This window comes from Acomys minous, assembly GCF_964271855.1.
Source record: "Acomys minous genome assembly, chromosome: 18".
NCBI classification, from domain to species: Eukaryota; Metazoa; Chordata; class Mammalia; order Rodentia; family Muridae; genus Acomys; species Acomys minous.
The window spans coordinates 20,765,468-20,779,005 of record NC_140501.1 but is presented as its reverse complement, the minus strand read 5'-3'; the positions used below and the strand labels follow the sequence as shown (position 1 = coordinate 20,779,005).

The following is a 13,538-nucleotide window of genomic DNA, read 5'->3' as shown; positions in this document are numbered from 1 at the left end:
CTTTTGTTTTGTTTCAGGTAACTGTACCTGAAATATCTATAGTGTTGCTCAGTGGACAATTCTGGGTCCAGGGCAGAATGAACAAATGAATATAGTTTGCAAATTAATATCCAGACCCTCTAATCCAGTTTGAAATGGTTGTTTTGAACATTTATTATTTTTGAAAATCATTTTTGCTTTGAAGGCCTTTTGCCTTTTAATAACACAATATATGATAAGTTCTTTGCAATTAGAAGCAATATGATGTACATTTATTATACTGTTTAGTGTTCTAAAATATTTTAGTTGCTTTTAAGTTTAAAGAAATCTAGAAATTTTATATGACATCCTTATTTTGTATAAGAGTAAAATACACAACATGGCAGGTGCCAGTAATTCTACCAGTGAAAAGTAGCTATCATTGATATTTATGTAGGGAACATGTATGTATATACACAATATTTTTTAAAATTGGATCACACTGTAATACTTTTTTATAACTTGCTTTTTTCACTTATCACAAACGTATTAACACCAGTAAGTATATATTTAACATTATTATTCTAATGGCTGAGTAGCTTTCCATTGTATAGTATGTTTAACCAGTAAAATGCTGTTTGAAATCTTAAGAGTTTTCCCTCTTTTTCATTACTTAAAATTAGTGCAACTGTATAGTACTGTGTCTGAGATTTTAGAACCATTCTTAATATTATATAATCATGTCCATTAAATATATCAACATATTAACTCCTAGAAGAGAGATTGCTGATCAGTTTGCATGTCTCTAAGGCTTTAATACTTATCACCCAATTGCTTTACATAACAATTATACTTTTACCCCTGGTTTTCTATCGTGCCCATTTCTCTGCATTTTTGATAATGGTGGGTATGATTGGAGCATTTTTAAGTTTAGCTAACTGAATTCTCTAGCTTCTCATAAATGCATGCCTTTCGCACCCCGTTTTTCAACTGCCGACTGAAATGCATGAGTAAGCATAAATTCCCCACAGCTGCAGGAGCATGCACCGTGGAGAGAGACAGACGGGCTCAGCTGCTTCTGTCTTTCTCCATCAGAAGCTCACTTTATTCCATTCTCAAGTGAATAAAGTGTTAAGTGTTGCCTCTAGCGATTAAGGAAGCTAAATGACCCTCTACTCACACCGTGCAATTAGAAACAGTGAGCTAGTCAGTTTCCTGATGCTTAATAGATCTATACGTGGAAAGGACAGCAGTGGATTGCTCCCTAGATACAATTCTGAAAGGTTTAGTGCTAAGCTGCGCCTAAAGTTCTTCCAGTTTCCCACATTATTACAGGACTTTAGTGGTCAGAACTGAGCTTTGTCACTGTTTTCATTTACAAGTTTGGATATGGTGGTTTATTTCTTTTTGTAAATGGTTTATATTCTTATTACAGGCTATTCGGGTTACTCATGAAACCAGTGCACATGAAGGTCAGACTGAGGTATTTCACCTTTCTTTTCAAAAAATGTTGCTGTGTGTAAATTTGACCTTCTATATTGTAGGACTTGTGACTTTGGATGATACTTGACTGTTTGGGTTTTTTGTTTTTCTTAAAATTTGCCTGCACAACATCAGCAGCCATAGAGTGAGAGCATTTGCCCAGGCTGCCAGGTGCCACATTAGTGTCTGGGTTACCTTGCTGGTCCTTTCCCAGGCTGCAGATGGTGTGCTCTTTACTTAACAGGCAGCCTGCTTCTCCCCTCTCAGACTGCCATGAGTTCTACATACATCCATGTAGTTAGCCTGCATGATCCTTGGGTGTCACTGTCATGCCTAGCTTCCAGGAAGAAAACGTGTTGCTCTGTGACTCTGTTTATGACCACTATGATCTTTACCAACTCCATGCTGGTAGTGAGTTGGCCTGGTCACTCTCTGCTCCTTCTGTTGCCTCTTTTTACTCTACTGACATCTCCCATCCATCCCTTCTCTCATCCATCCCTTCTCCCATCCATCCCTTCTCTCATCCATCCCTTCTCTCATCCATCCCTTCTCTCATCCATCCCTTCTCCCATCCATCCCTTCTCTCATCCATCCCTTCTCCCATCCATCCCTTCTCTCATCCATCCCTTCTCCCATCCATCCCTTCTCTCATCCATCCCTTCTCCCATTCATTCCTTCCCCATCCATCCCTTCTCTCATCCATCTCTTCTCTCATCCATCCCTTCTCCCATCCATCCCTTCTCCCATCCATCCCTTCTCTCATCCATCTCTTCTCTCATCCATCCCTTCTTCCATCCATCCCTTCTCCCATCCATCCTTTCTCCCATCCATCCCTTCTCTCATCCATCCCTTCTCCCATCCATCCCTTCTCTCATCCATCCCTTCTCTCATCCATCCCTTCTCTCATCCATCCCTTCTCCCATTCATTCCTTCCCCATCCATCCCTTCTCTCATCCATCTCTTCTCTCATCCATCCCTTCTCCCATCCATCCCTTCTCCCATCCATCCCTTCTCTCATCCATCTCTTCTCTCATCCATCCCTTCTTCCATCCATCCCTTCTCCCATCCATCCTTTCTCCCATCCATCCCTTCTCTCATCCATCCCTTCTCCCATCCATCCCTTCTCTCATCCATCCCTTCTCTCATCCATCCCTTCTCTCATCCATCCCTTCTCTCATCCATCCTTTCTCCCATCCATCCCTTCTCCCATCCATCCCTTCTCCCATCCATCCTTTCTCCCATCCATCCCTTCTCTCATCCATCCCTTCTCCCATCCATCTCTTCTCTCATCCATCCCTTCTCCCATCCATCCCTTCTCCCATCCATCTCTTCTCTCATCCATCCCTTCTCTCATCCATCCCTTCTCTCATCCATCCCTTCTTCCATCCATCCCTTCTCCCATCCATCCTTTCTCCCATCCATCCCTTCTCTCATCCATCCCTTCTCTCATCCATCCCTTCTCCCATCCATCCCTTCTCTCATCCATCCCTTCTCCCATTCATTCCTTCCCCATCCATCCCTTCTCCCATCCATCCCTTCTCTCATCCATCCCTTCTCCCATTCATTCCTTCCCCATCCATCCCTTCTCCCATCCATCCCTTCTCCCATCCATCCCTTCTCTCATCCATCCCTTCTCTCATCCATCCCTTCTCCCATCCATCCCTTCTCCCATCCATCCCTTCTCCCATCCATCTCTTCTCTCATCCATCCCTTCTCTCATCCATCCCTTCTCTCATCCATCCCTTCTCCCATCCATCCCTTCTCTCATCCATCCCTTCTCCCATCCATCCCTTCTCTCATCCATCCCTTCTCCCATCCATCCCTTCTCTCATCCATCCCTTCTCCCATTCATTCCTTCCCCATCCATCCCTTCTCCCATCCATCCCTTCTCTCATCCATCCCTTCTCCCATCCATCCCTTCTCTCATCCATCCTTTCTCCCATCCATCCTTTCTCCCATCCATCCCTTCTCTCATCCATCTCTTCTCTCATCCATCCCTTCTCTCATTCATCCCTTCTCCCATCCATCCCTTCTCTCTGCCTGTCTCAAGCCCTTACTGTTGTGGGAACTTTTTCAGAGCATATTCGGTTAGAATGAACAGAATTTAATTAAAGCTACTGGTATTTACAGAACCAGGAAATTGTACATTTCCTTCATATGTGACTTGAAAGCACATCACCCCTTTCGGGGGGTGGGGATTGCTTTGGAAGAAGAAAAAGAAGGGAACCAATGGTAGGGAGAAGGTGGGGACAAAAGAGGACAATGTAGGAGACTATGACTTAAAAACTACATTTTATGAAGTGCTCTTATGAAGATGTCATAATGAAACTTGTTTTATACAATTAATGTATACTAATAAACAGGAAAAGTCACATTTTCACATACAAGATGATATTGCCTGTTGGCTTTAAAAATACATGGAAATTTTTTATAATTGAAAATTAATTATAGATTAGTCTTAAACTTCTTTTAAGGCTAAAATACTTTGATGCTATGATAGAGCTATAATTATTCTTCTTTCCAGCGGTATGGCTGTGGGTGTTTGACTAATTGAAACCCTAAATGTTTTTGTAATTATCTCTTCTAAGCTGCTCTCGGGTTCTCCATTCAGCGCTGTGGGCTGTTTGTACTCAGTTTACAGTAGATGCGTATGGTGGGCAGTTTTGAAGTTAGCGCGGTGTTCCAGTAGTTTGCATTGCTTGTTGTGAGCCTAAGGAAGCTTGAGGTGCAGTGTTGCTGGGCTGCAGCAGAACTAGTAGGAAGGACCAATATAAGGTTATTTTAAGATACCAGTTACTTCCAACGAAGCATTTCATACACAGTCACCTCTAAGAATATTTGTCTTTGTGGGGCCTTCTTCTGCGACCTCTCTGGAGCTTGATCTAAGAAATGGCTTTATCTGAATGGTAGTCATATCTTTTTGTCCAGACTGAAACTTGTTCATCCTTTGTGACCCTGAATTCCAGGTAGCCATCACAGGAATGCCATTCTAAAAGGTCTGCCTGGTGACATTTTAGAGTGCACTTGTCCGTGTTGGAGGCAGTTATCTGTGCCTTCTTTCCCATCCCTTCATTGCCCTACTGTTTTAATGCCATTATCTTTTCTGAAATGTAGTTGGTGGCTCAAGCTTTTGTTTTCCTAATGCAGTGAGTCTCCAAGTGGAGTGAAAGGAACAAAGTATTGGAGAAGGCTCTTTCAAGTCTTCCTTTCAGAAGAGTCAATTTCGCCTGCTGCTTTATGCAATCTCACAATTGACAGTCACTGTTGGAGCTCTATCACATGCATTATAGCTCTAAGACACACTGGGCTGAGAAAGTAGTTTGAGGGCCATGCGTCACTCCTCTGCCTCAGTTTCAGCCTAGCCTGCCTGCCTGCAAGCTTCTCGTCTTGGCTGCTTTGGCTAGTTCTCTGAAAACATTTCTCTGTACCAATCTCTTGTTGTATGGCTACTCCTTCTTAGACTTTCGCTTTCACCTGGGAAGCCTCAGTGCCTGCATTTCTAACTCCTTCTTAGCCTTTAGAATCGGCTTCAGTAAAAAAAAAAAAAAAAAGAATCGGCTTCAGTAAAGCGCTTTATAACCTCATCTAGTTTATCTGTTCTGTGCACTTTTTCATGTGATTTCAATGTTTTGAACTTATTTATTTTCACGTTCTTTTTTAGCTATTCAAAATGTATATATTTAAGGTGAATGTGGTAGTATAAGCTTAATATTTTAGTGCTTAGAAGGCTGAGGTAGGAGGAGCAGCAGTTTGAGGTAACCTAGTCTACACGGTGAGTTCCAGGCTCACCTAGGCTGCGTAGTGAGCAGCCTGTCTAAACAGACCAACAGGGATGTACATTCTCCTACATTTTAACAATTCTAGACTCAGGATCTGGTTGAACTGTCATATAATTTACTTGCTGTTGTTTCTACCTTTGTAGCATATACAATGCCTCCTGTAAATAGATAGCACCTTAGTTTATGATGGGGGGGGTGCGGAGGGAAGCAAAAGAGAATGACAGTGAATATAAATGTCTAATTCCTTATAAGGACTCTGGCTATACCATCCTGTAAACTTTCTTGTTTTAGTTTATTCTTGTTGCTATGATAAAGACACTGATTAAAACCAGCTCAGGAGGAAAGGGTTTCTAATTACCTTACAGCTTAAAGTCAGTCCTGCAGGGGAGTCAGAGCAAGATGTAAGGCAGGAATCTGGAGGCAAGGACTAAAGCAGAGACTGTGGATACTTCTTTACTAGTTTGCTCCCCACCCCCCACCAATAGCTTGTTTAGACTGCTTTCTTGTACAACCCAGGACCACTTTCCCAGTGATAGCATGGTAGACTGGACCTCCACATTAATCATTCCTTAAGGTCATGCTGTACAGGCTTGATTGACTACAAGCCCAGCAGGTAGAAGCATTTTCTCAATTGACATTCCTTTTCCTAGATGATTCTAGCTTGTGGCAAGTTGACCAAAACAAGCAAACACCAACCAGAACACTATCAAATAATAGAGATTTGGTACTAGAACTTCAGGTTTAGTATGATGTTCAGCCTAATACAATATTTGGACTTTGTCATAATGCAGTAAGCACAGGAGCCTTCTGGTATACCTCTTCCTGTTACAGAGGTAGTGTGGCCCCTTCCTCATCTTTCAGATCTTATCTTAAATGTGATTCTTCAGAGAGGCCTTCTGTTATCATCCACCTGCCTTATTTTCTTTCGTAAATGCCATTTTCTTCCTAGTCTTTTAAAGATAGTCTGTAGCAAGTTTTTTCTTCCTTTTGTTTATTTCTTCGCTCTGCTTACTTACTAAATCTGAGAGCATGCGCCTTGCCCTGCATTTCTAGTGTAGGGCTGGCCACAGCCGGCTTCAGTAAAAAGTAATATGGTATAAAGGTCAGAATGTAGGGTGTAGGTTTTCATACTGACTCTTCTGCTTGTTTTCCTTGTATAAACTAAAGCTAATACTGCCTACCTTACAAGATTACTGCGAAGATTACTGCGAAAAATCTCAAAAGATATTTAGAATAGTGCCTGGCATTTAATAGGCAGTCAGTAAATATGAACCGTTATTAGACACTTAGAAAAATTAATCTGAATGGCAATGAGAACAAAGCTAGATCAAAGGAAGCTTGGACTTTGTAGGCCTTAAAGGAGTATCAGTGATGCTGTGTGTAATGCTTATCAAATTGGGTTTATGAATTAAATTCAGATCATGAAATTGTATTTATGTTGTAGTGGAATATAGCGTTTTTGATCTATGAAAGGCACTGAGCTTATGTATAGAAGTGTAGAGATCACGTTCAATATCTTTAGTCTTATGTCTTTAGGTAGAAGCTTATGAGCTTTCAGGGGTGAATAATGGGGAGGCAAAAGTAAACTCTGGGGTCACATAGTGTTGAAGGGGTGGCCAAAGAAGAGGAGCCAGTCATTACTAGTGTACGCGGAAGTCAATCACAGACAGCGAGGCATCATTTGTATACTCACAACATTCTGATGGGAATGGAGGGGCAGGGGAGATTATTGGTTTTTGAGATTTGCAAACTAAGTAAGAAATCCATTAAGTTGAACTGCCTGTATTCAGTGGTCTATTCAGAGGAGTGTGTGTGGTCTCTTGCCACAGTGGAATTTTTACATGGATGTTGTTCACTATCTCATCAGTAGTGTCTGTCAGACATTGCCTAGTTCAAAAATGTGGACAATCGGCCCACTTCACTTAGTTTACACTTCACTTCGTTTACCCACTGAAAGATACTGCCTTTGTTATTAAAACTTAAAAAGAAAAAGCAGGAGAATGGAATACGAGTGTTACATTAAAAATGTACCAGTTCGGCCTAAGATTGCTAATAAAAGACATAGAGTCTGAAGCATACTTCAAGGCTGCCAGCACAATACTGGGCAGAATCTAAACTAATAGAAATCTTCTCCTAAACTCTGGTAAACAAATTACTCTAAACTGATGTATAATATATATACCCCAAGCATTTGCCACTAAGATGTTCCTCAGGCCATTCTCCCCTTCCAACTGCCAATCCTCGGCCCTCTCCTCCAGGAAGTCCCGCCTTCCACTTCCTGTCCTTCTGCCCAGCTGATTGGCTAGACACTACTTTATTGACAGTTGTTACATCCACTCAGCAATCCTCCACATATGCGTCATTAAGTGTTGAATGGAGGAGTGTTTTTATCCTTTGATTTTTTTCACTTGCTACCTCATCTCATTCGTATTCTATTCTAGACAGTAAGAATACAAGTATTGTTGATTTCCCTTTATGTTCTTCATCAGGATGTAAAGTAAACAAATTAATTAATAAATGAAAAAAAAACCCCAATGGTACAGAAGTGATTGAGAGTGTGTGCTGTTGCCTCCTATAGGAGCTTTAGGAATTACAGGTATTGTCTCCCTTTGCAGATGAAGCAGCTGCCGCACAGTGAGGCTCAGCTACTGTCCCCAAGGCTTAGCCAGAACTTGAACTCGGGCAGTCTCCCTGCGTGGTCCACCTCTAGTCCTGCCAGCCAAGGGCTGGGATCACAGGTGTGTGCCCCCATGCCAGGCCACACGACCCCATAGAAAGGTGACAGGCGGATTGTGTAGCCACTTTAGGCTTTGTACTAAAGTGCCAGTCATCCTCCCTTGGGTGGGCAATGGACTGATGAGAAATAGTAAACCGATAGCTGTTTAGTTGCACTTGAATTTCATCTCTTTAGTGATTTTTTTTTGTCTTTAAAATGTCATATTAGAAAAATTGCTGAGATTCTATTAAGCAAAGTTTCCATCAACAAAAAGTGTTGTACATATATGCTATATTACTGCGTGGCCCAATGCTAAATGTGGTTAAGCATTTTAATACTCATGAAATGACTATAATTCAATATAAGCATATTTATTTAATTTGAAAAGGACTATAAGTGTGCAATCTAAGTCCTTTCAGAATGTTGGCTGGTGATTCAAAGATGATACAGACTGGGCATCTACCAGATTACCTGGCGGATTAAGAGATTCTGTTCAGACGTGGTGACTTTTAGCAGGAGCATTCTTAATTGTTAATGAATAGTCCATAGTGTAATGATGGCAAAAAATCTGCAAGCCATAAATGAGGGCAAGAAAGAAACCCTAGTGCACTTTGCCTTCAAACTCTACTTTCACACCATTTGCCAAGAACCTCCATATAAATTGTAGTAACTACTATTTTTTTTAAGCTTACAAAAGCATACGATTTTCTTTGTTAAATAAACCTGCCAAAATTGAAAATATACCAAAAAATACCTTTAGCACTTAGTAATATATTTAATTCCAGTCTTTTGGCATAAGATAAACAGTTGAGAAAAAGGAGCTTTTTATCATTTATATTTTAGTATGAATAGTTTATTATTCAAAACTCTTTTTTAAAGATTTATTTATTTATTATTATTTCTAAAGTACTCTGCTTGCATGTACAACTGCAGGCCAGAAGAGGGCATCAGATCACATTATAGATATATTTTGATACCAGTGTTTAATTCTATTTTTAAACTTTTTCTCTGCTTAGCTAAGGGAAATAATGTTTCCTTGCTAATGGCTCTTCAAAGTTCTTTAGTAAGTTTGTGAGATGAATTTATGTGACAAAATAAAATCAAATTTAATGTATAATAAAATATGTAATCTGCTCTGGTTAGTGATGACTTTTACAAGCACATCTACTTAATTGTTGGGTAAGGTCCCAATTTCAAGTATATAGTCACAGACAGGTATATAGAATTAGGGATATGCCATACATAGCGTGTCTTTCAGTATTTCTGGTGGATAGACCAGCCCAGGAACACTCATAGATAATTATTCATTATTCATTTTATATGTCCTTGGAGTAGAATGGTTTGGTATTTGCATATAACTTGTGCATACCATCTTGTGTTCTTAAAATCATTTGTAGATTACTTATTAGTAGATATTAAGTACTAGGGAATAATAAGAGAAACTATTGTCACCACACATACATAAATATATAATAGTATTTTCAGTCCTTGATTGCTTGAATCAACAGATGGAGAGTTCCTAGAAACATAGCTAAGTGTGTGTGTGTGTGTGTGTGTGTGTGTGTGAGAGAGAGAGAGGGGGGGGGTGGGCGGAGATAGAGACACACAGAAGCAGACAGGGATGGAGGGAACAGAGGGAGACCTCTATTTAAATCTAGTTGACTTTTGACTTAGCCAATGTATGCTGTCAGTATAGGAAGGAGGCAAGTTTAAAGTTGTGTCTTTTCAAAGGCACCACAAGACTTACAGAGTAATCTAACTTGGGTCCATGGGGCTCAAAGAGACCAACCCACCAACCAAAGAGCTTGCGTGGACAGAACCTAGATCCACAACACATATGAGCAAATGTGCAGCTTGGTCATCATGTGGGTCCCCTAACAACAAGTGTAGGGCCTGTCTCTGAATTTGGTACCTTCCTCTTGGTCACTTTCCCCTAGCTGGGCTGCCATGTCACTCGCAGGCGGGAAAGGATGTGCTTAGTCCTGCAGTGACTTGAGATACCAGGGTGGGTTGGGACCAGTTGGGCATGAATTGGTGCCTCTGGGAGGAAGGAGAGGCGGGAACCAGAGGTAGTGGGTGGGGAAACGGGACTGGGAGGAGAGGAGAGAGGGGGCTGGGGTCAGGGTGTAAAGTGCTTAAATAAAACAAATAAGTAAATAAATGGAAAAAATCTTTATTGCTTGTGTAGACACAGTTTATGGCTTCACTGCTCACTGAAGTGAAGATGTCTATGTTTTAAAAATGTTTTATTACCTTTATTTTGTGTACACCTGCATGCGTGTGACTGAATACCAGGGCATGTGCTGGGAGGACAGCTTTTTAGAGTTGGTTCTTTCCCTCTCTCTTGTAAATCCCAGGAATCAGAAGTAGGCCATTAGCCTTGGAGGGAGGAACCTGTGGTCCTTGCGTCATCTTGCCAGCCCTGAAGTATAGCAGAGGTTATTCCATTCAGACAGAAGCAATTCCTGCATGGCCAAGGTGAAGGGCGCATGCTCATTTGTAACCCTTCTTTGAGAACTTTTGTCTTCTTGCCTTCACTGTGACAGAAAGGGCTATTAGGAAGAACTTAGTTCCTATATAGAATTTAAATTCCTGATTATTTTGGGAGAGACAAATGGAAACAGCAAAGTGTAGTAGTTAAGGTATGTGAGTTCAACTGTGTCAAAAGGTTCGCAGTCATAGAGGCTGGAGAGCCGGCTCAGCAGTGTCCTGAGTTTGGTTCCCAGCACCCGTGGCAAGTCGCTCATGACCCCTGGCAGCTCCGGCACCAGCCTCCCCAAAACCCTCTTCTGGCCTCCTTGAGTACCTATGCTCAGTGCACACACCCACGCACAGACACACACACACACGCACACACACACATACACACACACACACACACACACACACACACACACACACGCACAGACACACACACACACACACACACACACACACACACACACAAAACAGTAAATACGTTCTTTTAAAGTTGGGAACTAATTTTCTGCTCATTTAAAATTTTTGCCTTACTTTTCCACGCCTGTTTTCCTTATTTGGCAAGAGTCGGGGTAAAGTGTTTGAAGGCAATTCCATTTGATTTTTGACTTTCAGGCTAAGAAGCACTGGGCCCGCAGCCCCGCCCCTCACGCTGTCCTCGTGCTGTCTTCTTGCATCGCTGCTACTCAAGAGTGCTTCCTGAGGAGGCCTCGCCTTCCCTTTCCTCCCTTCCACCTCTCTCTCTCTCTCTCTCTCTCTCTCTCTCTCTCTCTCTCTCTCTCTCTCTCTCCTTTTCCAGTTTCCAAGGGTTGGGAATGGGAATGCTCAGCTCCTCCTTGAAGGGAAACATCCATGCTGACCTGAGCAGTTCCTCTTTCAGGTCTAACCAGCTGTGACTGTCCCGTCTAACAGTCCCCTGAGCTGTAAGACAGAGTCGACACGTGTGGCAATGGGAGGGCTGTATTGTTCATTGTGTCCTCACTTTACAGAGCTGAGGGCAGGGTTAGGACAAGAGAATTCTACACTTAATGAAAAATGTATCTGGGCCTACTCTCAAATTATATGAACTGAATTTCTGAAACTTAGCTTAGGTAGTTTGACAACAGTAAGTTCAAATGTCATGGACCGTTAAAACTTACAAACTGCAGTAAAAAACACAGTTGTTAAGCCTGCTTGGGAGAGTCGGTGTCACGAGCACCTGGAGGCTCCGGGCATCTACTTCATACGTGAAGAGTGCTGCTCCTGTGCGCAGTGCCTGCAGACTCTGTAGCGCTGTTTTATGTTTTCTCTTTCTAGCTAGTGCTTGATGTTGACACCTTTGCCAACGGAACAGGCAAAGAACTGGACGTTTTCCTATTTTGCATGGATATGACTACTTTTCTATTTTAAATTCCAACTTTATATTTCCTCTAATTCAGTGTATTATGCTGAAGTCTAACCTAAATTTGGCAGACATTCATTTACAATTAAATTATAATATTGATTTTAAGTTTTAGAAGCTATACATGATCTCCCCACAGATATACTTATATGTCTTGAAAAGATTATATTTCTATAATTTCTTTACTGTAGTCAACGTCCCTAAGGAGATTTTTTTTTTCTTTCCACGGACTATTTTGTAACATTTGGTGATAGTTCTAATGTTAAAAGAATACCACATGGGACAGAGAGCTGGGTCAGAGGTTAGGAGCACCTGCTGCTCTTGCAGAGGACTAGTGTTTGGTTTCCAGTACCCATAGGGCAGCTTGCAGCCTTTAACTACAGTTGCAGAGGATCAGATGTCTTCTTCTGGCCTCTGTGGGCACTACCTTCCTGTCACATACATTCATCCAGACAGACCCACACACATGTAAATAAAAATAACAAAAGAGAATCTTTTATTAAGAAGGTACCAGAATATAGACTGTTATACTCAATTATGGACAAGTGAATATTTTATTAATAAGTCATATCATGCTATAATTTCCTTTTTAATTTTTTTTACATGTACATTTATCTTATTACACGTAAATACAATAAACTACATATATCAAGAAGAACCATGAAACAATCAGGAATTATAAAAATGTTTCATTCATAATGTTTTGGCTATTTGAATTTGGCAACCTTGGGAAAAGCATATTTCCTTTCTTAGTGAGTCTAAAATTCTGAATGTAAATCAGTGTCTATCATATCTCATCTATCAACTTAAAACATCTATCTAGACCTAAAAACACCTTAGCCTCAAAACAACTAAGCTTAATTTTAAAACTAAACTATCTGTTCTTCAGCTCCATCAGAGACTTGAGAAGGAATAAAAATTAACTACCTGAGTAAACTGGAAGTGCAGATTAGCAGCTTCCAAAATGGAAAATGACAGAGACGGTTTACTGCCTGAACAGTCACCTAAAACTTTCTATAGTGTTGGAGCATCATCTTCAGCCTTCTGGCCCAGTAGTATCTGACAGACGTATTTGAGAGGCAGGAACTATTGAGGACTTGTTTACCCTGTCTTGGCAGACTTTGACCATTGATTATGCCTGCATCCAAGCTTGCCCATTTTTAGGCAGAAGTCTGTCTGTGGCAGAAATGAGGACATTTTGCCCAGTGGCTGGTTTGCCACATTTGAGCCATCTCCATGAGGACATTCTTTGATGCCCATCATCCTCCTTGAGGTAGGCTGGGTGTTGCCCGGCTAAATTTCTTTTTTTAAAAGGTGTTCAGTATGCTCTGCCCATTTTTTAAAAAATAGTATTTGTTTCCATTATGTAACCTCCCCTTTTGAAGATCTAATTAGTTTCTCTAAGACTTCTATGTAAATAATAAAATATTAAAAACAAACAAGTATCAGAAGATGTTAGGGACATAACACAGCGATAGAGCTCTCATAGCTAGGCTTTGAGTTCAGTCTCCAGTACCAGAAAGAAAAGCAAATAAATAAACTAAGAGAGTAAAGTTTTACTTTTTAAAAACATTTTTCAAAATGGTGTGTTATTTAATGTGCATGAGTGTCTTGTTTGCATGTATGTGCAACACATGCGTGCTTGGTACCTGCAGAGGTCAGGACAGGGCGTTGGATGGCTGAGTGCTGCCATGTGAGTATTGGGAATCAAATCCAGGTCCTTTGCAGGAGCAGCAGTGCTCAG

General features: G+C 41.0%; 1 protein-coding gene across 3 annotated transcripts in view; it reads left to right on the top strand.

Annotated features, from left to right (window-relative positions):
* UCHL3 (ubiquitin C-terminal hydrolase L3) overlaps nucleotides 1–13,538 on the top strand; it is a 52,859-nt gene that overhangs the window by 19,591 nt on the left and 19,730 nt on the right. For all 3 annotated transcript variants that reach the window (XM_084767605.1, XM_084767606.1, XM_084767604.1), the window contains one exon: nucleotides 1,394–1,441. In XM_084767605.1, the coding sequence (XP_084623731.1) occupies nucleotides 1,394–1,441 (48 nt within the window). The remainder of the gene's footprint in view (nucleotides 1–1,393; nucleotides 1,442–13,538) is intronic.